The following is a 23,207-nucleotide window of genomic DNA, read 5'->3' on the forward strand; positions in this document are numbered from 1 at the left end:
TGGGTTTGTGCCCATAGGCAACGTTGTTGCCGGTGATGTCTGATGAGGACCTGCCTTACAACAGGCCTACAAGCCCTCAGTCCAGCCTCTCTCAGCCTATTGTGGACAGTCTGAGCACTGATGGAAGGATTGTGCGTTCCTGGTGTAACTCGTTGTTGTTTGCATTCTGTACCTGTCCCGCAAATGTAATGTTTGGATGTATCGATCCTGTGCAGGTGTTGTTACATATGTTCTGCCACTGCGAGGACAATCAGCTGTCCGTTCTGTCTCCCTGTAGCGTTGTCTTAGGCGTCTCACAGTACGGACATTTCAATTTATTTCCCTGGCCACATCTGCAGTCTTGATGCCTCCTTGCAGCATGCCTAAGGAACGTTCACGCAGATGAGCAGGGACCCTGGGCATCTTTCTTTTGGCGTTTTTCAGAGTCAGTAGAAAGGCCTCTTTAGTGTCCTAAGTTTTCATAACTGTGACCTTAATTGCCTACCGTGCTAACAACCGTTCCACAGGTGCATGTTCATTAATTGTTTATGGTTCATTGAACAAGCATGGGAAACAGTGTTTAAATCCTTTACAATGAAGATCTATGATGTTATTTGGATTTTTACGAATTGTCTTTGAAAGACAGGGTCCTGAAAAAGGGCCGTTTCTTTTTTTGCTGAGTTTATGAATGAAAATTGTGGCCCGTAAATTACGCAGGATGTCAGGCCAAGGGGATGGCTGCTGAGGGGATACTTTCCTGGTTTAGCAGCAGTGATAGAGAAGGAACCCTTGCCTGTTACATCATAGCTTAAACAGCCTAACCTTAAAGGTCTAATTGCTTAACGGGGTAAGCAGATACAGTGATAGGACTCCATGGAACATCACCATGGAATACGGTATACAATGAATCTCTTTCAATTTCCAATTAAATAGCTGTCCGTGGCTAATGCACACTCATGTGTTGGGCCTTGCAGATGGACCTGGTCCTGGACACACGGTACAGATGCACTCCTCACCTAGAAGCCCTCTGAGTGGGATCCCTGTCCGCACAGCACCCGCAGCTGCTGTCTCCCCCATCCAGGTACAGTACAGGCCCTCTTCAATATGGACTACAACAGGGTTACCCAGTAGGGGTGGACATAAAAGACTGTAAAATCACCATGAAATCAGCTCAAAGTGATTTTAATTAGGGAAATTGTCACATACACCGGATAGGTGCAGTGAAATGTGTTGTTTTACAGGGTCAGCCATAGTAGTGCGGCACCCCTGGAGCAAATTAGGGCTAAGTGCCTTGCTCAAGGGCACATCAACTGATTTTCACATAGTCGGCTCGGGTATTCGAAACAGCAACCTTTCGGATATTGGCCCAACGCTCTAACTGCTAAGCTACCTGCCGCCTCTAAATAGAGAAATAAATAGAAAATAATAATAATAATGTAAATAAAGAAACATATGTGATCGTATCCCAATGTAATCAAGGTTTGAAATCAATTTGCAGTGAACAAATTATTTATACTATGTTCCGACCCACGAATTGTGGACCCTTGGACTAAAATATCAACCAATCTGTTATTGGGCTCCTAAGTGGCGCATTGGGTACTCAGGTATTCGAAACAGCAACCTTTCGGATATTGGCCCAACGCTCTAACCACTAGGCTACCCTGCCGCCCCAGACCCTGGTTCAATTCCAGGCTGTATCACAACCGGCCGTGATTGGGAGTCTCGTAGGGCGGCGCACAATTGGGCCAGTGTCGTCCGGGTTTGGCTGGGGTAGGCCATCATTGTAAAATAAGAATTTGTTCTTCACTGACTTGCCTAGTTATATATTAATTTTTTTATCTGTTTATTACCGACTAAATGTATAAAGCTTTTGTAAAGCCGTTTAAATACATTATAACCATTACTAATAATGTAAAGTGTTACAAGTTTGGTTGTCACTTTTTTTATCATCATGTGTAGGACATGAATAGGACATGATATACATTTTTTGTTTTTGTTTCTGTAGAGGCAATCGTCTATCAAACCGCTCTCAAAGACACTGGAGAAAAGGATTAACCATGGAGAGTTCTCTCATTCAGGTACATGACACTGTAGAGAGAGCAAGTATAAAAGTAGCACAGATACTGTATATACGTATATAACTTTGTAAAACACCAACACCAAAACGCTTCTTTATCATTGAAACCAACGCATTCTGGCATCTTGCCTTCATCAGCACATTTGACTAACTACAAACAGTCACAACAGTCACATCCTTTGCACATCCTCCTTCCCCCTCTACCTCCCCCGTCCCTGGTTCCTGATTCCTGTGTTTCCCAGATAAGTATGGGAGCTCTGGGGATGAGCTGAAGCCCAGCAGCCTTATGAGGAAGAGTCCTTCCCTGGAGTCGGTCATCAAGTCCCCAGCAACCTTCAGCAGCCGCAGCCACTCCATGAGCTACAACAAGAACAACAGCAAGCTCAGGTGGGCCCTCCTCACTGCAGATTTAGAGAAAGAGCCCACACAACTACATTGATCACAGAAACATACAAACATGTATCACTTGTAACATCACACATCATCACCGGTTCATACACATACAGTAGATCAGGGGTTCCCAACTTTTCCTGGGGGGTAGCGGGACCTTCCATGATTTGAGGGGTAAACAAACTATTATTATTTGGATTTGGGATTTTGTTTTAATCGCCTTTGTATAAACCGATCAGTAACAACACATAACCCTGCGATGCTTTAGGCTAGAAACAAGAGGTAAACTGCCTGAGGTAGACGTGACTGCACATGGGGAGATCTTTGGTTTGTCTCTATGACATTCAGAAGCTGAGCTATGACCTAGTCAAGAAATATTACATTTTTTACTTTGCTTGAGAAGTAATGTTATCAAATGTGTGACTGTCGCTATCAATTCACTTTCTGTAAAATATTGAGTGTTCATATAAATTCTAATATTTGGTAGTGGAATAACATTTGGGGAAATCCAGTCTTGACTTTGTATTCCATATCAAACATTATTATTATTATTATTATCATTAAACAGCCTATCTAAAATATGTCATGAGTCTTGTCAAACTACGTAGAATGGCAAGAAATGAGCTTCAAAACAACACATTTCCCTAGGTCCCTTAAATTAAACAAAATCAAGCGTGACATACAAATGTGAAAAAGAGGGCCCTGGGGAATAAAATGTTGGGAACACTTGCACTAGATGCAGCCTTTCCGTTGCAGTCATTTTGCTGTGGCGCTGCGCCATGGGAAAATCGTTGCCTCCACGACCCAAAAATAAGGAACATGAAAAAACATTTCTGCCGCGGTGCACGAAAAACCGGACGCCCCATAGTAGAATAGCTTATCTATTTACCTATTCTGGTGACATAAAGTGGTTTCTGTGAGAGGTACAGTCGGGGGGGTGTTACCCCGGGTGGTAGGTAGGTTACCCTATATTCACTGTTTATGCAAGTTTTTTGGTACATAAAATGAATCAATATCAGCCTAATTAGTTAAAATATCCCATTTGATTAGCTATATGCATGGTCCAATGTTAAAATAATAACATTTTTCATATATTTTCTTATTTAACCTTTATTTAACTGGGCAAGTCAGTTAATAAGAACAAATTCTTATTTACAATGACGGCCAAACCCTAACCGGACGACTCTGGGCCAATTGTGCGCGGCCCTAGGGGACTCTCAATCACAGCCGGTTGTGATACAGCCTGGAATCGAACCAGGGTCTGTAGTGACGCCTCTAGCACTGAGATGCAGTGCCTTAGACCGCTGCACCACTCGGGAGCCCCAAATAATGTTATTGGGCTCATTTCTGGAGGTGGAAAGTACATTTTAGGTGGTATCAGCTACACATTTTTTTCAGAGGAAACACTGAGTAGATGACACATGCAGATACACACCCACAAACGTTCATACATATTCATACTGAGAGATCTTAACAGTCATGCACTTGGTGTTAGTCATACTATTCACTATTAGATCAGTGACAAGCTGGCAGCGTGTTGATCATACTGTATCTATCACCGAATTGCCCCAGTTTTTACTGACTGTTACGTCCTAAATGGCACCCTATTCCCTATATTGTGCACTACTTTTAACCAGAGCCCATATGGCTTTGGTCAAAAATTGAGCACTATATAGGGAATATGGTGCCATTTGGGACGTACACACTGACTGAACCCCATGGTTTGATACTGAGAGTCCCGAGAGCCTTCTGTTCTGGTGCGCTAGTAGACACAGTAGAAGTAAACTTGGAAGAGATGAGTCAGAGAGAAATGTTAAATAAACAGCAGATTACATTTGTTGTGACTACCGAACTCAAGATGAATTAAGCATAATAAGTCTCCATGCAGGCCTCTTTCTGTTTTCTCAACCCAGCCAACAAACAATACTTTAGAACCATTTAATATAATATAATACATTGGAAGGTTGTGCAGGACTATGGTAGATGAAGGAACCAATCTATCTGTTCAGACTGTTAGAGTATGTATCTGGTTGTCACGTTCTGAACTTTATTTCCTTTGTTTTGTATTTATTTAGTATGGTCAGGGCGTTAGTTGGGTGGGCAGTCTATGTTTGTTTTTCTAGGTTTTGGGTATTTCTATGTTTCGGCCTAGTATGGTTCTCAATCAGAGGCAGGTGTCATTAGTTGTCTCTGATTGAGAATCATACTTAGGTAGCCTGGGTTTCACTGTGTGTTTGTGGGTGATTGTTCCTGTCTCTGTGTTTTGCACCAGATAGGGCTGTTTTTGGTTTTCCACGTTTATTGTTTTGTAGTGTTCGTGTTTATCCTTTTTTATTAAACATGAATCAATATAACCACGCTGCGTTTTGGTCCGCCTCTACTTCACCACAGGAAAACCCTTACACTGGTCAATATGTCAGTGTATTATGTTTGTTGTTTATAACAGTGTGTTATATGTGAAAATGGGATTGTATTTGAATGTTTATGGAATCTTGGAAGATTAGTCCAAATGAGGACTAAATTAAAATAAATTAATAATAAAATCAAAATCTCTCAAACAATCACTTCAATACAGGAGATACATCGCATATGTTTACAGTCACATACAGTGCCTTGCGAAAGTATTCGGCCCCCTTGAACTTTGCGACCTTTTGCCACATTTCAGGCTTCAAACATAAAGATATAAAACTGTATTATTTTGTGAAGAATCAACAACAAGTGGGACACAATCATGAAGTGGAACGACATTTATTGGATATTTAAAACTTTTTTAACAAATCAAAAACTGAAAAATTGGCCGTGCAAAATTATTCAGCCCCCTTAAGTTAATACTTTGTGGCGCCACCTTTTGCTGCGATTACAGCTGTAAGTCGCTTGGGGTATGTCTATCAGTTTTGCACATCGAGAGACTGAAATTTTTTCCCATTCCTCCTTGCAAAACAGCTCGAGCTCAGTGAGGTTGGATGGAGAGCGTTTGTGAACAGCAGTTTTCAGTTCTTTCCACAGATTCTCGATTGGATTCAGGTCTGGACTTTGACTTGGCCATTCTAACACCTGGATATGTTTATTTTTGAACCATTCCATTGTAGATTTTGCTTTATGTTTTGGATCATTGTCTTGTTGGAAGACAAATCTCCGTCCCAGTCTCAGGTCTTTTGCAGACTCCATCAGGTTTTCTTCCAGAATGGTCCTGTATTTGGCTCCATCCATCTTCCCATCAATTTTAACCATCTTCCCTGTCCCTGCTGAAGAAAAGCAGGCCCAAACCATGATGCTGCCACTACCATGTTTGACAGTGGGGATGGTGTGTTCAGCTGTGTTGCTTTTACGCCAAACATAACGTTTTGCATTGTTGCCAAAAAGTTCAATTTTGGTTTAATCTGACCAGAGCACCTTCTTCCACATGTTTGGTGTGTCTCCCAGGTGGCTTGTGGCAAACTTTAAAACAACACTTTTTATGGATATCTTTAAGAAATGGCTTTCTTCTTGCCACTCTTCCATAAAGGCCAGATTTGTGCAATATACGACTGATTGTTGTCCTATGGACAGAGTCTCCCACCTCAGCTGTAGATCTCTGCAGTTCATCCAGAGTGATCATGGGCCTCTTGGCTGCATCTCTGATCAGTCTTCTCCTTGTATGAGCTGAAAGTTTAGAGGGACGGCCAGGTCTTGGTAGATTTGCAGTGGTCTGATACTCCTTCCATTTCAATATTATCGCTTGCACAGTGCTCCTTGTGATGTTTAAAGCTTGGGAAATCTTTCTGTATCCAAATCCGGCTTTAAACTTCTTCACAACAGTATCTCGGACCTGCCTGGTGTGTTCCTTGTTCTTCATGATGCTCTCTGCGCTTTTAACGGACCTCTGAGACTATCACAGTGCAGGTGCATTTATACGGAGACTTGATTACACACAGGTGGATTGTATTTATCATCATTAGTCATTTAGGTCAACATTGGATCATTCAGAGATCCTCACTGAACTTCTGGAGAGAGTTTGCTGCACTGAAAGTAAAGGGCTGAATAATTTTGCACGCCCAATTTTCCAGTTTTTGATTTGTTAAAAAAGTTTGAAATATCCAATAAATGTCGTTCCACTTCATGATTGTGTCCCACTTGTTGTTGATTCTTCACAAAAAAATAGAGTTTTATATCTTTATGTTTGAAGCCCGAAATGTGGCAAAAGGTCGCAAAGTTCAAGGGGGCCGAATACTTTCGCAAGGCACTGTAGTTTTTCATTGTTTATCTAGAGCTAATGACAAACATGCATAATTAATGTGATATCGAGGGTGACCCAATGTCATACTATTAAACTATCAACACACACAACACACAAACACTAGATTGTCTAGATCTCTACATTGTCACGGACACAAACAACAGTATGTGAACATTTTTGTTGCTCCGCAAATGTGTTTATATTTGGTATTGTTTTCACAACTGTATGTCACCAGTGAATTCATACACTGGCTTTTAAAAAGCAACATTTGATATGACAATTCACGATTCCCCAAGCTCTAGTATGTCGTAACATGATGAAATAAACGCAATGTTTTAGTGTTCAAACTGGACCATGTAGCTCAGTGCGACCAAGGACTCTTTATGTTCCCATGGCCAAAGAGACAACTAGCTTTCATTATGACAGCCCAGGAGATCACATCAGCGACTGTGTGTGTGTGCGTGCGTGCGTGCTAATGCCTGCGTGCGTATGCCTGTGTGCGTATGCCTGCGTGTGTATGCCTGCGTGTATATGCCTGTGTGAGTGCATGCATGCATATTTACTGTATGTGAGGTTGATGGAGACCCAACACACAGGTCAGATGCCATAACTTTTGTTTCCCTCTCTGTCATTGGCTGCGGTGTCAGTGTGGAAAGAAAGGACCCCTTGGCTGCACTAGCGCGGGAGTATGGGGGATCTAAGAGGAACGCTCTACTGAAGTGGTGCCAGAAGAAAACAGAAGGCTATCCGGTAAGGGCCCTGGGTCAGAGACCTGTCTCAATACATAACCCTATCAAATTCCTCTTTCTTTCTCTCTCCCCATCTCTCTGACCCTCTCACTCTCTCTCCTCTCTCTCTCCCCATCTCTCTGACCCTCTCACTCTCTCTCCTCTCTCTCTCTCCTTTCTCCCTCTTTTTCTCTGTTGCTATCTCTCTCTCTCTCTCTCCCCATCTCTCTGACCCTCTCACTCCCCATCTCTCTGACCCTCTCACTCTCTCTCCTCTCTCTCTCTCCTTTCTCCCTCTTTTTCTCTGTTGCTATCTCTCGCTCTCTCTCTCCCCATCTCTCTGACCCTCTCACTCTCTCTCCTCTCTCTCTCTCCTTTCTCCCTCTTTTTCTCTGTTGCTATCTCTCTCTCTCTCCCCATCTCTCTGACCCTCTCACTCTCTCTCCTCTCTCTCTCTCCTTTCTCCCTCTTTTTCTCTGTTGCTATCTCTCTCTCTCTCTCTCCCCATCTCTCTGACCCTCTCACTCTCTCTCCTCTCTCTCTCTCCTTTCTCCCTCTTTTTCTCTGTTGCTATCTCTCTCTCTCTCTCCCCATCTCTCTGACCCTCTCACTCTCTCTCCTCTCTCTCTCTCCTTTCTCCCTCTTTTTCTCTGTTGCTATCTCTCTCTCTCTCTCTCCCCATCTCTCTGACCCTCTCACTCTCTCTCCTCTCTCTCTCTCCTTTCTCCCTCTTTTTCTCTGTTGCTATCTCTCTCTCTCTCTCTCCCCATCTCTCTGACCCTCTCTCTCTCCTCTCTCTCTCTCCTTTCTCCCTCTTTTTCTCTGTTGCTATCTCTCTCTCTCTCTCTCTCGCTAGATATCAGGTATATGTCATGCAGGCCATACTGTGCAGTGAATGTTCCTAAAAATCCAAGGTTTGGTGGGGAACACTTTAGCATAGGAAAACCCATCTTAAGATACTATGTCCTTATTAGTCGCACATTGAGACAGATTATGAATAATCTCTTTATTGTTTAACTTGCTCTTTATTAAATACAAATAAATTATTACATTTATTTAACATGTCTTTATTATGACCAATGAGGTTATTAAAGATTGGCCAATAACACATGACTTATAATGTTAGAGTAAAAACACAAGTAATAAAGGCCTAATATACAGTATAACTAATAAGACCAAATAAAGGCCTAATATATAGCTAATAAGACCAAATAAAGGCCTTATAGCTAGTAATATACACACTTACAAACAACAAATTTGTGACTTATTTATATGTGCACGTATTAATAAAGTGTTACCCAAGGCTTTATACTATAAACTGTGCTTCTCATTGGAACATTTTGGCTTAAAGAGCGTATTGAGGTTTTAGGCTGTTTTTATGTAATAGTCTGCTGTGTTTACACACAGACAAACCCTCACCTCACCTGTCCTCACTGTGTGGATATAAGATGATATCATTAATGTCAGCAAATCATCCTCAATGCAAAGGGATCCAGTACAAAGAATACAGTGGAACATGTGGGTGTGTGTGAGGGGGGGGCGTATCTGAGCAGACACATAAGTGAGTGTGCATGAGTGAGTGCATTTGTGTCTGTATGCATGTTATTATGTGTGTGTGTCATGCCCTGACCTTAGTTATCTTTGTTTTCTTTATTATTTTGGTTAGGTCAGGGTGTGACAAGGGGTGGTTTGTTGTGTTTTTGTCCTGTCTAGGGTTTTTGTATGTCTATGGATGCCTAGATTGGTTCTCAATTAGAGGCAGCTGTTTATCGTTGTCGCTGATTGGGAACCATATTTAGGCAGCCATATTCCTTGGGTAATTTGTGGGTGATTGTCTATGTTTAGTTGCCTGTGGAAGCACTATTATTATAGCTTCAACTTCATTTTGTTGTTTTTGTAAGTTTAAGTTTCTTCGTTTCATTAAAGAATATGTATTCTCATCACGCTGCGCCTTGGTCTCATCACTATAACGAACGTGACAGAATCACCCACCAAATAAGGACCAAGCAGCGTGAATGGGAGGAACAGCGCTTGGTGGAAAAATGGACCCGGGAGAAGAATGAGTGGGTAACAACCTGGGAGGAGATAGAGAGGTGGTCGATCGATCCAGAGAGAATGCCAGTGCCCGCCTGGGATTCTATGGAACAGTGCGAGGAGGGATACAGGAGAATGTAGGAACGGCGACGATATAAGGGTACACGGCTAGCAAGGAAGCCCGGGAGGCAGCACCAATAACATTTTTGGGGGGTGGCACACGAGGAGATTGGCTGAGTCAGGTAGGAGATCTGAGCCAACTCCTCGTGCTTACCGTGGGGAGCGTGTTACTGGTCAGGCACCGTGTTATGCGGTGGAACGCACAGTGTCTCCAGTGCGCATTTCTAGCCCGGTGCGCTCTATTCCAGCTCCTCGCATTGGTCGGGCTAGAATGGGCATCCAGCCAGGAAGGAGGGTGCCGGCTCAGCGCTCCTGGTACCAGCGCTCCAGTACCCAGTCCAGAGCGTCCGGCGACAGTACCCAGTCCAGAGCGTCCGGCGACAGTACCCAGTCCAGAGCGTCCGGCGACAGTACCCAGTCCAGAGCGTCCGGCGACAGTACCCAGTCCAGAGCGTCCGGTGACAGTACCCAGTCCAGAGCGTCCGGCGACAGTACCCAGTCCAGAGCGTCCGGCGACAGTACCCAGTCCAGAGCATCCGGTGACAGTACCCAGTCCAGAGCGTCAGGCGACAGTACCCAGTCCAGAGCATCCGGTGACAGTACCCAGTCCAGAGCGTCAGGCGACAGTACCCAGTCCAGAGCGTCCGGCGACAGTACCCAGTCCAGAGCGTCCGGCGACAGTACCCAGTCCAGAGCGTCCGGTGACAGTACCCAGTTCAGAGCGTCCGGCTACAGTACCCAGTCCAGAGCGTCCGGTGACAGTACCCAGTCCAGAGCGTCCGGTGACAGTACCCAGTCCAGAGCGTCCGGTGACAGTACCCAGTCCAGAGCGTCCGGTGACAGTACCCAGTCCAGAGCGTCCGGCTACAGTACCCAGTCCAGAGCGTCCGGTGACAGTACCCAGTCCAGAGCGTCCGGTGACAGTACCCAGTCCAGAGCGTCCGGTGACAGTACCCAGTCCAGAGCGTCCGGCGACAGTACCCAGTCCAGAGCGTCCGGCGACAGTACCCAGTCCAGAGCGTCCGGAGACAGTACCCAGTCCAGAGCGTCCGGAGACAGTACCCAGTCCAGAGCGTCCGGCGACAGTACCCAGTCCAGAGCGTCCGGCGACAGTACCCAGTCCGGCGCTGCCGGGGGTACTGTCACGCCCTGACCTTGTCAGAGTGTGACAAGGGGTGGTTTGTTGTGTTTTTGTCCTGTCTAGGGTTTCTGTATGTTTATGGGCTTGTTTCTAGTCTAGGTGTTTTGTATGTCTATGGTTGCCTAGATTGGTTCTCAGAGGCAGCTGTTTATCGTTGTCTCTGATTGGGAACCATATTTAGGCAGCCATATTCCTTGGGTAATTCGTCGGTGATTGTCTGTTTAATTGCCTGTGTCAGCACTATTATTATAGCTTCACGTTCATTTTGTTGTTTTTGTAAGTTTGTTTAAGTTTCTTCGTTTCATTAAAGATGTATTCTCATCAAGAATACAAAGATGTGGTCTCATCGCTATAACGAACGTGACAGCGTGTTCCCTTTCTAGGCCCACATTCACCTGGTTTAGCCCTCCACTAATAGCCTGTTTTAAGGAGTCCATTAAACACAGTGGGATTACTGGGATTACTGATTGTACATCATGTGTGAGGGCCAGCTAATGCCACTAACACTGGTAAACAAAGGCTAAGAAAGGACGGTCGGGATCTGCCTGGTCTCTGCACTGTTCTCCCTCTTAACTAAATTCCATCGCAGTATGGAGTGTGCTAGCTAGCTTACAGTAGCACCAAGGCTGCGACTGAAATTGCACCCTATTCCCTATATATTGCACTACATAGGGAATAGGGTGCCATTTCGGGCTAAGCCCAACACCACTACTCTACTTAGCCTAACAATGGCCTTGTCCAAGGGTTTCAGATATTAAAACTTCTTAAGGATCGGTGTTCTGCTAGCGAGACAACTTCTGGTGAAATTGGTGGGCGCTCAATTCAAATAAATAATCATAAATATTATGGATTTTCAACATTTTGGTACATATAAGTGTCTTATATCGGCTGAATGCTTAAATTCTTGTTCATCTAACTGCACTGTCCAATTTTTAGTAGCTATTACAGCGAAAACATGCCAAGCGATTGTTTGAGGATGGCGCCCCACATCAAAATATTTCATACATTCACAATATAACGATGAAATATTCACTTTTTGAAAATCTTCCTCTGATTTGTCATCCAAAGGGTCCCAGCTTCAACATGTAGGGTTGTTTTGTTAGATAAAATCCTTCTTTATATCCCAAAAAGTCAGTTTAGTTGGCGCCATCGATTTGAGTAATCCACTCGTTCAACTTGCAGAGAAAGGAATCCAAAAATCTACCCCTAAACTTTGTTTCAACAAGTCAAAATACATTTCAATTTACTCCTCAGATACCCTAAAATGTAATCAAACTATAATATTTATTTCGGAAAGAAATGTGTTCAATAGGAAACCGATTTTAGCAGATGCGTAATGTCTTCATGGCACGCACAAACACGAATTTCCAAGACTGTGTCCTTCTAAAACTGATATTTCTTTCAGACTGCTGACACCTTGTGGAAGTCATAGGAATTGCATCCAGGGAGCTAATTTTCATTATGACCTTTCTCTTGCATTTCTAAGAGGACGATCTTTCTCCAAAAAATTCTGGTTGGTTTTCTCCTACCATATCTATTGCGTTATATTCTACATTATTTTAACATTTCTACAAACTTCAAAGTGTTTTCTTTCCAATGGTACCAATTATATACATATCTTAGCTTCAGGGCCTGAGCTACAGGCAGTTTAATTTTGGCACATCATTCAGACAGGAGGTGGAGAAAAAGGGGCCTAGGCCTAATTAATACAAGGTTAAAGGTGACTAAAAATAGACTAGCTTTAAAGGATTGAATGAGTTGTTAGATCAATAGAGTTCCTGTTTTTAGGCATGTTTGATGGTGAAATGAGTCATCCCTCCACCCTGTCCTCTGTTGCCATGGTACCTCGTTCATAATTCTGACTCACTGCTGATGTTCCTAAGACACCGTAAATCCATTGTGATGAAAACAGCCAACCTTGATAGTTACAGTAGATACATTTATTTCTCTAGCACTCCAACTGAATGGACTCTACTGTACAATGGCTGTATTTGCAGCTATGCTCTCCTTTAACTGAGAGGTGGACATGGTCTCCATCTTGACTGCTTATCCGATCGTTTCTTTCATACACAAACTAAATGGTATATAGCTGTGGGGTATTCATTTTAGTCAACACTCTTATCCAGAGCAATTAGGGTTATGTGACTTGCTCAATGGCACATCGACAGCTTTTCACCTAGACGGCTCTGGGATTCGAACCTTTCCGTTACTGGCCCAACGGTCTTAACCACTAGGCTACCTCCCGTTTCAGTCATTGGCACCTACTGGTATTCTATGGTCTACTTTTACACTCAGTGGTTCTGCTGAGGAGAATAATCATTCTCTGGTTTATGGAATGCAATAAGAGGCTTTGGTTAATAGCTGGATGAGAATTTATTTCAGTTCATGGAATGAATAGGCTCTGAGGTGACTGTTACAGTATATGATGATGCGTAATTTCCATGTGAGCGTCCATGTGTTTGAATTCCTCCTCAGATTGTGGGTCCGGTGGTTTAACACACCAGATATTTTTAGGAGGAACGTGACCAAACTTGTGAACGGCTGTACAACACGTGTGAGATGCTCAATGACATTAACATTGAGTGTTGCATAAACTGCAGAAACATCCATGTGTTTTTGTGTCAGGACAACAGCCGTCCATGTCTAAATAATTAATTAATTATTGAATTCATTCATTAATCTGTATTTGATGCCATGGGCATCAGTTTCGAGCTCTAAAATGACATTCCATCTCATGGCACATCCCAGTAGTAGGAACAGACACAGGCCTTCTCTGACCACACGGCTGCCTGGGAAAGGAAAAGGTTGCTGCCAGAGCACAATATGGGCCATAAATTGAGCTTAATATCAGGCCGGCAAAGGTCAGAGCAGACAACCAACTATGTTCACTGTCATGGCCGACTTGCCCTGGTCCGACAGAGGCACACTAATGACCTGCTAATGTGTGGAGACAGACAGCCTGTCACAGTCAAACATCTCTTCTTAAGGCTGTTGGCTTGCCAGGCTGAGGCCATAATGTTGATAGCGTTACACAGAACGGGAGGTTGGGCAGTTGAGATCCATTTTCCCTTTTCTACGTAACCATCATTCTGGTTTGATAAAGGTTAGTGGGGGTTATACCTTTCAGTTTCAACAGATTTTAGTGTATTGTTCTGTGGGATACCTATTTTACTCCATTTAGTAAGGTGGGTCGTGAGATGATATGTCCCAACTAACTCTAAAAGCTCCAAATCATGTTTTCGAGTTGAAGAGGTCATGTAATGGGGACATAATTAACTGTCACTTTGAAGTATTTTACCAGCCCTGTAGGAATATTGACTCTGCGGTGTGTGTGGTGTGTGTGGTGTGCGGTGTGTGTGCGTGTGTCTGGTGTGCGTGCCGTGTGTGTTCTCTCTGTTGCACGGCTCAGCTGAAGTAGGTGTCAGGAAACTGGCCTCATATATTTTCTCATCTGTCTGCGTGGAGCCGGAATGGCCTCTCTCTCAGACAGCCCCTTCCCCTGGCTGGAGGTCAGTTGTTATTATACCACAGATGTATTGTTTCAAGGCCTGTGGTCAAACAAGACTCTAAATTAAATTAAGATGGAAAAACAGGCACTACTGTAATCAAGAGGGGGCTATATCCCATTTAAAGTGAAAACCACTAAAGACACAGTGTGTCCCAAATGGCACCCTTTTCCTTATAGTGCACTACTTTGGGCCAGAGCCCTAGTACACTATATAGGGAATAGAGTGCCATTTGGGACGCATATTTTGAAGCTATATTCCTATTGGGGATGCAAAGCCTTATTACAATACTTTTCCTGTGGTCAATAATAATTACTGGGATGGATTTAGATGGCTGTTAGCCTAGCTGTTAGAGCGTTGGGCCAGTAAATGAAAGGTCGCCGACAAGGTGAAAAATCTGTCGATGTACCCATGAGCAAGGCACTTATCCCTAATTTGCTCTAGGGGTGCCTTACTACTACGGCTGACCTTTTAAACACCTATCCGGTGTATGTGACAATAAAACATCTTGGGTTTTTTATATGCTAGGATTTTCATTTGATTTAGCTATTAGATTACGTTAATACTAGCATAATAAATCTAGGGTCATTATTGATCACGATGAAGGGCTAACTTGGCTATTATGTGTTTGATTTTGAACACCATCCTCCTATCACATCAAACTAAAAGAGGATGGCAGGTTTATTGCAGTTTTTAATGTTGAAAACAAGATACAGTGTGAAGCCACTGTGTACGTGCGGACATACCCGTACATCTCACCTGAGCCCTCTCTCCTTAAATGGAGCAGTGATGATGGCCATGGGCCTCTATGTCTGCGCCCACTCAGGCGGTGTGTGTGTCTGCGTGTGTGTGTGTGTGTGTGTCAACCTGCCAATACGGCTCGTGCCACTGGCCATACTCCTAACGACTAACAAGGTCAACGAGATACCATTAAACGTGGTAAACAACACACACAGTGACGTGAGTGCTGGAGGTGGCCGTGCTGTTGCCATGGTGAGGAAGAGATCAATACCCCCCGGGGAGAAGAGGTAAACACAACACCACGGTAATGTGACCAAGATTAGTAGATACACACACACACACACACACACACACACACACACACACTGGGACCTGAAAGATGTTCTCCAGTGGTGTGTGTGTCAACATCTGGAGGAGAGGCGCGTGCTTGGTGGGACTGCTCTCAGAACACCTCAAATGTCAGCTTCTCAGAAGAGACAATCGATCAGCAAAGACCTTAATGATGCTCTGATTGACTGGGCCCTGTGGGAGCTAGCTAGCCTCTCTCAGAGTGGATGAGAGGAGAGAAAGAGCGCTCTCACAGGAAATCAACATTCACTGTTTGTAGATTTCACACACAAACACAGACACCTCCACACACACACACACACACTTCAAACAGAGATGACCATATGTACATGCCTTGACCAAAGGCCATGCAGAAGACATTATCATCATGACAAATGATCTGTTTGAATGATGATTACAGTATCTCAGTTGTACTGAAATCCACTGCCGGTCACAGACAGTTAATCACTTCAATCACAATCAATACAGAGTCTTTAATAACAAAAGGTTTTGTTCTGATCCCCACCTGCTCTGGTTTCCCACTGTATTTTTATCATGGTGGTCTTTGATGTTGTTATATTATAACCAAAACATAAGCCTTGTTTATTGTTCAGGATGGGAACAATGAGGAGAAGGTGAACAGACAGGCTTAGCTGGGAGTCTCAGTCTGGGCTGAACAGAACGTAGCCTCAGCTGGGACTAACTGAGGTGATTGGCCTTCCTCGGTCATCCGGCCCTCTCTGAGAAACAAACACAACCACCCCTGGCGGTAGAGCGGGGGCGAGCTAGGACCCCCAGCAGTGTGAGGAAGAGGGAAGGAGCTAATGAATAGGGGGGTGGGGGTATATCTAGACAGAATAATTGGGACTTTCGAACTGTGTCATGATACTGCTGGGGTGGGCCGTAGGGAGAGGCAGCAGACGCATTGGTTAAAATGCATCATGACTCTCCCTGCCTCAAGTACCATGTATATGGGAGATACATACTTACTCAACACAATTCAAACTGACACAAAGGCCTTGGTATCCCTATATCCTATTTGACTTCTGCCACTCCTCCTAACACCCGAGAGAGAGACAGACAGACAGACACAGACAGACAGACAGACAGACAGGCAGGCAGGCAGACAGACAGACAGACAGACAGACACAGACAAACAGACAGACAGACACAGACAGACAGACAGACAGACAGACAGACAGACAGACAGACACACACAGACAGACAGACAGACAGACACAGACAGACAGACAGACAGACAGAGAACACAGTCCATTATTATATATGGGCAGGCTGCTTAGCTGCCTCACACTCATATTACATTTACATTTTAGTCATTTAGCAGACACTCTTATCCAGAGCAACTTACAGTTAGTGCATTCACTAGGTGGGACTACCACATATCACAGTCAAAGTAAGTACATTTTTTCTCAATAAAGTAGCTTTCAGCAAAGTCAGCGCTAGAAATATATATTTGACTTTACCTGCCGCTCGTGTGTTTGTGTGTGTGTGTGTGTGTGTGTGTGTGTGTGTGTGTGTGTGTGTGTGTGTGTGTGTGTGTGTGTGTTTTCCTGTCCGGCCCTGGCTGCGCTTTTCTTTCAGGCTTTCATTGGTCAGGCTGTCATGATTAATTGCATGGCCTATTACGGCAGCTTCCCTTTTCTTTGTTGACCCACTCCTTTACTCAAATAGGGACAGACAAAGAGAGACAGGGAGAGGGGCCCAGGGTTTAAAGGGATAGCTCGGGATTTTGCAAATTAAGCCCTTTATCTACTAACCTGGCTAAAACCTAACTTGAAGTCCTCCTGACTTGATTGTTTGTAAAGGCTATTTTCTTTCTCCCTCAAACCCATGTGGACAACCACACTCCCGACCGCCGCTCCCTTCCAATACATCTGTTGGATTTGAAAATACAACATGACGTCTCAACCCAACAGGAAATAAAATACAACCGTTTGAGAGAACCAATCTAAGCTCAGCCAGAAATAAGCACAACTCGGAGCAAATACTGCATTTACAACGGCTTCCTGTCCAGACCAGTGTGTCACAGCTCTCTTTCGCTTTGAGTCACATGAGTTGCGTCAGCATGCTATTTATCTACTTCCCCAGAGTCAGATGAACTCCCGGATACCATTGTTATGTCTTGCGTCCAGGATGAAGGAAGTTAGAGGTAGTTTCGCAAGCCAATGCTAACTAGCATTAGCGCTAACTTAACGCAAAGACCGTCTTTGCGCTAAGCTAGTTATCATTGGCTCGCGAATGCATATTGACTGTAAGGTTTTATTGTAACTCCAATGATGATGTGTTGGGCCAGTGTGGTAGATATGAGAAACAAAATTAAAAAGTGAGAGATGACTGTTGGTTTGTGCTGTAGTATGTAGAGAGCTTTATTTATAGTATTGGAACTTCTTTGTTGTCGTAGCTGATGGTGATATTGTATGGCTGACTGGCTGGCAGACTTGCTGGCTGGCTTACTGACTGGCTGACTGGCTGGGCTTCCTAATGCAATCATACTGTATGTTATCTACTTAATATTTTACTGCAGTGGGCTAAATCAGGGTCACACAAAGTGTTTATTGGTAGTCTTAAACAAATCTTCTTTCGACCAATTGATTGGTGAAATGTTAAAACATGTATTTTTCCCTATTTAGACACATCCTATGTGTTTTAATCAAAACAATTATATGCACTGAGCTTGTCTGATGCTTTAAGCGAATGGTTTGATTAAATAATTAAGACTCACAAATGACTAGAGTGTCACGTTCTGACCTTAGTTCTTTTGTTATGTCTTTGTTTTAGTATGGTCAGGGCGTGAGTTGGGTGAGTTGTCTATGTTCCTTTTTCTATGTGGTGTTTTTGTGTTTGGCCTGGTATGGTTCTCAATCAGAGGCAGGTGTCGTTAGTTGTCTCTGATTGAGAATCATACTTAGGTAGCCTTTTCCCACCTGTGTTTCGTGGGTGATTACTTTCCGTTTCAGTGTTTGCACCATTCGGGACTGTTTCGGTGTTCATTTTGTTTCTCTTGTTCTTTTTGTATTCTGTATTCATTCTCATTAAATTACATTATGGATACATACCACACTGCATTTTGGTCCTCCGATCCTTCCTACTACTCCTCCTCAGAAGAGGAAGAAGAAAGCCGTTACATAGAGGGAGTCTGACTGAAAAGTTATGCTACCAAAATCCCTCATTTATTTAGGAAAAACATTCCATATTCCCTCAACGCTTGCTCTCTTTACATGACATATGTATGCATCGCATGCACGTGACCAATAGGGCCTGACCTATAGCTCCTGAGTGGTACAGCGGTCTACGGCACTGCATCTCAGTGCAAGAGGCGTCACTACAGTCCCTGGTTCAAATCCAGGCTGAATCACATGATTTGGAGTCCAATAGTGCGGCGCACAATTGGCCCTGTGTTATCCAAGTTTGGCCGGGGTAGGTCGTCATTGTAAGTAAGAATTTGTTCTTAATTGACTTGCCTAGTTAAATCAAGATTAAGTCATTTAAAAATATATATAATAATCACAACAATAAATTGGTTATAATAAGCTTGGCTAAATGAATGCAGAGGACGTAAAAAATAACTAAAAATGGGGGACTGTTTACTGGTTGCTCAGGAGGTAAAGGGGAAGTCAGATGTGTGGAATAAATTTGACTAGTTGTGGAAAATACTGGGGATAAAGAAAAAGAAGGTAAGGAGCAAGCGCTGCATATTATGTCTCACAGGTTAACTTTTGTTGCCGGCGGTTTAGACATTAACGGCTGTGTGTAGAGTTATTTTGAGGGGACAGCAAATGTACACTGTTATACAAGCTGTACACTCACTACTTTACATTGTAGCAAAGTGTAATTTCTTCAGTGTTGTCACATGAAAATATATACTCAAATATTTACAAAAATGTGAGGGGTGTATTCACTTTTGTGATATACTGTATATGGATGATTTATAAAGCCAGGCATCTTTAACAGTTGTTTCCTCTCTCCTCACTTTTTTTAGACCATTAAGGCAAGGGCTGTTTTATCTTCTCCTAACTTCACTGCTGCGTCCACCGCATTGTTCTCAACACCAATATGCTGGTTAACTTTTCTATTATGCACATAGCAACATGGTCTAGGAAAAGGCGCCAATTCAACAGCACACTGATGTGATTCAGAACCGCGGACAGCAACTACTATCCAATGTGGGAGAAAGCGATTTGTTATAAAATAAAATAAGTTTTATTTGTGTTGCATCATTGTTCTTACATAATATAACCATATACAGTTTCAGTAGCACGTCTTAGACTAATGGACTGTGCCATCCCCACGGCCTCCACAATGGATCAGTTCACTCAGACAGATGCAAATCAGATCGAGGTCTTTTTTGTGTGTTTTTTGCTACTGCTCGTCTAAAGAAATCTCGGTAGACCAACAGCCTATCGATCAAACAATCGACCAGTTGATAAAATGGGGTCAGCCCTACACCTCACACACATGATTATGGGCTTAAAATATAGAGTAAAATATAGAGTGGAAATATATTCAATTTTGAGTTTGCATTCCAATATTACACTTTATATACATGACATGACAGAAGACTGAAATATAGCAAAACCTTTTGACATAGAAACACAGGATATTAAGGGTGGGAGTATAAAAAAAGAATGTTTATTAATTATGACATTTTGAAAAATATTAAAAACATTCCACCCATGAGGCCACTAAAGGGCGATTTGGTCATTTGACTGCAGGAAAGAGGTACAGCTGGATTACCGGCAAAGCAAATGTATACTCTCTCTCTCGATTCATCTCTCCCCCACTCTATCCATATCTAGCTTGCCCACTTCCACCTCTCTCTCCTCCTCTCCTCTCTCACCCCCTCTCTCCTTCTCAATCTCCCTTATGCCCCTTCTCTGTCTCTATCTCTCCCCCTCTTCTCGCTCTCTCCCCCACTATACTTTCATTTGATTTCTTTCTCCTTTTGGTTCTAGTAACTGGGCAGCTCAGTCTTTTGTGTAGAGCGAGACATTTCCTGTCGCTTGATGCTGTGTTTGCTTTTCTGAGCCTGGTCCCCGAGTAATGATTGGGTCTGCTGTTGTTTTAACATTCATGGTGCCCCCTCTCTATCCCCCATCCCCCTTTATTCTGCCCCCGCCCCACCCCCCACCCATACATGGCCAGACCAGACCAGGATGTAACTCTGTGCTCCTCAGAACAAGATACACACACACAGACTATGGACCCCGTCATCCCTACTCTACCTCCCTGCCCAACCCATGAGTCATTGTCTGAGTCAGACAGCCTGTGGGTGTATGTATCAGTGTGTCTGGCTGTCTCATCCCCATACAGTAGAATGGGCTCAGAGCTGCTGCTGCTCCAGTCCACAGACTGGCAGGACAGGAGAGAGGAGAGTAGAGGGAGGTATGGAAGGAACTCACAGCCTACATAACTGTGCAGGTCTGCCTGGGTGGGAGACAATAATAGACAGGCAATGAGTGATCTCACAGTGATGGGATATCTTGTTCTAATCTACATGCTTTTAGTTTGGTGCATTTGTACTGAATGGATTGAGTCTCTAGTGAATCAAGGAATAGATTGTAAGGTTCCTTACTGTTAATAGCACAATGGCAGTAATAACATGTTTCTTTCTATCCCATAAATTGGACCCAAGAGCAGCATCTGTTATTGAGAACGTCAGAATGATAAAGTCTCCATCCCAAACGGCACCCTATTCCCTATTTAGAGCACTACTTTTAAATCCAGACTTTTGGCAGTGCAGTGTATCGACGGAATAGGGTACCATTTGGAATGCAGCCAAAGTGACCGTTCTGTAACCTCAGGAATGCATTGCAGCATTTGAGACACCCCTATCCTCCCAGAAGCCCTGTGACAGGAAGCCCATCTGGGACAGACAGCAGGACAACTAAGTGACAGGATCAGGGGACCTACAGGGATTGCACCCAGGGGAGACAGCTCTCTGGCTGGGTGTCCTGTTCCCAACATCCCCTCTGGATCTGACAGAACATGGAAAGGAAGAAGGGGACACAAGAAATGACTCTCAATTCAACTAGGATCTACACTGTAAAAAAGAGTCAACTTAACCAATTGCTTAATCAGCATTATTCTGTGAGTTGGGTGGACTTCAGAAGGACAAGCCATTCTGCTAATGTATAAATGTTTGTTCACTCAACAAACTTTACTCATAGGGAGTTGAATGTATAAAAACCTGTTGAGTAAAATTACAAATTCGTGTTTGTCGTTCGAAGGCAACACTGTATGTTGGTTCAGCTACACTACTGGTCAAAAGTTTTAGAACACCTACTCATTCAAGGGTTTTTCTTTATTTTTACTATTTTCTACATTGAAGACATCAAAACTATGAAATAACACATATGGAATCTATATTTAAATATAATATAACATATTTTTTATATTTGAGATTCTTCAAATAGCCACCATTTCCCTTGATGACAGCTTTGAAATGTTCCCTATTGACTGACCTTCATGTCTTAAAGAAATTATGGACTGTTCTTGCCATAATATGGACTTGGTGTTTTACCAAATAAGTTTATCTTCAGTATATACCCTACATTGTCACAACACAACTGATTGGCTCAGACGCATTAAGAAGGAAAGAAACTCCACAAATGAACTTTTAATAAGGCACACCTATTAATTGAAATGCATTCCAGGTGAGTACCTCATTAATTGGTTCAGAGAATGCCAAGCGTGTACAAAGCTGTCATCAAGGCAAAGGCTGGCTATTTGAAGAATCTCAAATACAAAATATATTTAGATTTGTTTTACCCTTTTATGGTTACTACATGATTCCATGTGTGTTATTTCATAGTTTTGATGTCTTCACTATTATTTTACAGTGTAAAAAAGAGTACAAATAAAGAAAAACCTTGAATGAGTAGGTGTTCTAAATCTTTTGACCGGTAGTGTATATGCCCAAATGTCAACCAAACTCACAATGCTATTGTAGCTGGTTAAATCAAATAAAATGTTTTAATCAAATTGTATTTGTCACATGCGCAGAATACAACAGGTGTAGTATACCTTACAATGAAATGCTTACTAACAAGCCCTTAACCAACAATGTAGTTTTAAGAAAAACAATAAGAAAAAAGAGGAATAAAAGTAACAAATAATTAAAGAGCAGAAGTAAATAAAAATAAAACAATAGCGAGGCTATATACAATGTGCGGGGGCACCAGTTAGTCCAGGTAATTGAGGTAATATTTGTAGGTAGAGTTATTAAAGTGACTATGCATAGATAATAACAGAGGGTAGCAGCAGCGTAAAGGGGGGGGGGGGGGGGGTAATGCAAATAGACTTGGTAGCCATTTGATTAGATGTTCAGGAGTCTTATGGCTTGGGGGTAGAAGCTGTTTAGAAGCCTCTTGGACCTAGACTTGGCGCTCCTGTACCGCTTGCCGTGCGGTAGTAGAGAGAACAGTCAATGACTAGGCTGGCTGGAGTTTTTGACAATTTTTAGGGCCTGGATGGCAGGGAGCTTGGTCCCAGTGATGTACTGGGCCGTACGCACTACCCTCTGTAGTGCCTTGCGGTCTTAGACAGAGCAGTTGCCATACCAAGTAGTGATGCAACCCGTCAGGATGCTCTCGATGGTGCAGCTGTAGAATCTTTTGAGGATCTGAGGGCCCATGCCAAATCTTTACGTTTTGTTGTGCCGTCTTCACGACTGTTTTGGTATGCTTGGACCATGTTCGTTTGTTGGTGATGCTTTCAACCTGCTCCTCTACAATCCCGTCAATGAGAATGGGGGCGTTTTCGGTCCTCCTTTTCCTATAGTCCACAATCTTCTCCTTTGTCTTGATCACATAGAGGGAGAGGTTATTGTCCGGGGACCACACGGTCAGGTCTCTGACTTCCTCCCTATAGGCTGTCTCATCGTTGTTGGTGATCAGGCCTAACACTGTTGTGTCATCTTCAAACTTAA

At 43.3% G+C, this 23,207-nt stretch overlaps 1 protein-coding gene across 8 annotated transcripts in view; it reads left to right on the plus strand.

Moving 5' to 3' along the window:
• LOC110537489 (cytospin-B) overlaps positions 1 to 23,207 on the plus strand; it is a 175,873-nt gene that overhangs the window by 122,201 nt on the left and 30,465 nt on the right. For all 8 annotated transcript variants that reach the window (XM_090192336.1, XM_090192337.1, XM_036937439.2 and 5 more), the window contains 4 exons: positions 954 to 1,060; positions 1,985 to 2,057; positions 2,299 to 2,443; positions 7,310 to 7,412. In XM_090192336.1, coding sequence (XP_090048462.1) covers positions 954 to 1,060; positions 1,985 to 2,057; positions 2,299 to 2,443; positions 7,310 to 7,412 — 428 coding nt within the window. The remainder of the gene's footprint in view (positions 1 to 953; positions 1,061 to 1,984; positions 2,058 to 2,298; positions 2,444 to 7,309; positions 7,413 to 23,207) is intronic.

The sequence above is a fragment of the Oncorhynchus mykiss genome, chromosome 12 (genome assembly GCF_057628025.1).
Source record: "Oncorhynchus mykiss isolate SJ-2025 chromosome 12, ASM5762802v1, whole genome shotgun sequence".
NCBI lineage: Eukaryota > Metazoa > Chordata > Actinopteri > Salmoniformes > Salmonidae > Oncorhynchus > Oncorhynchus mykiss.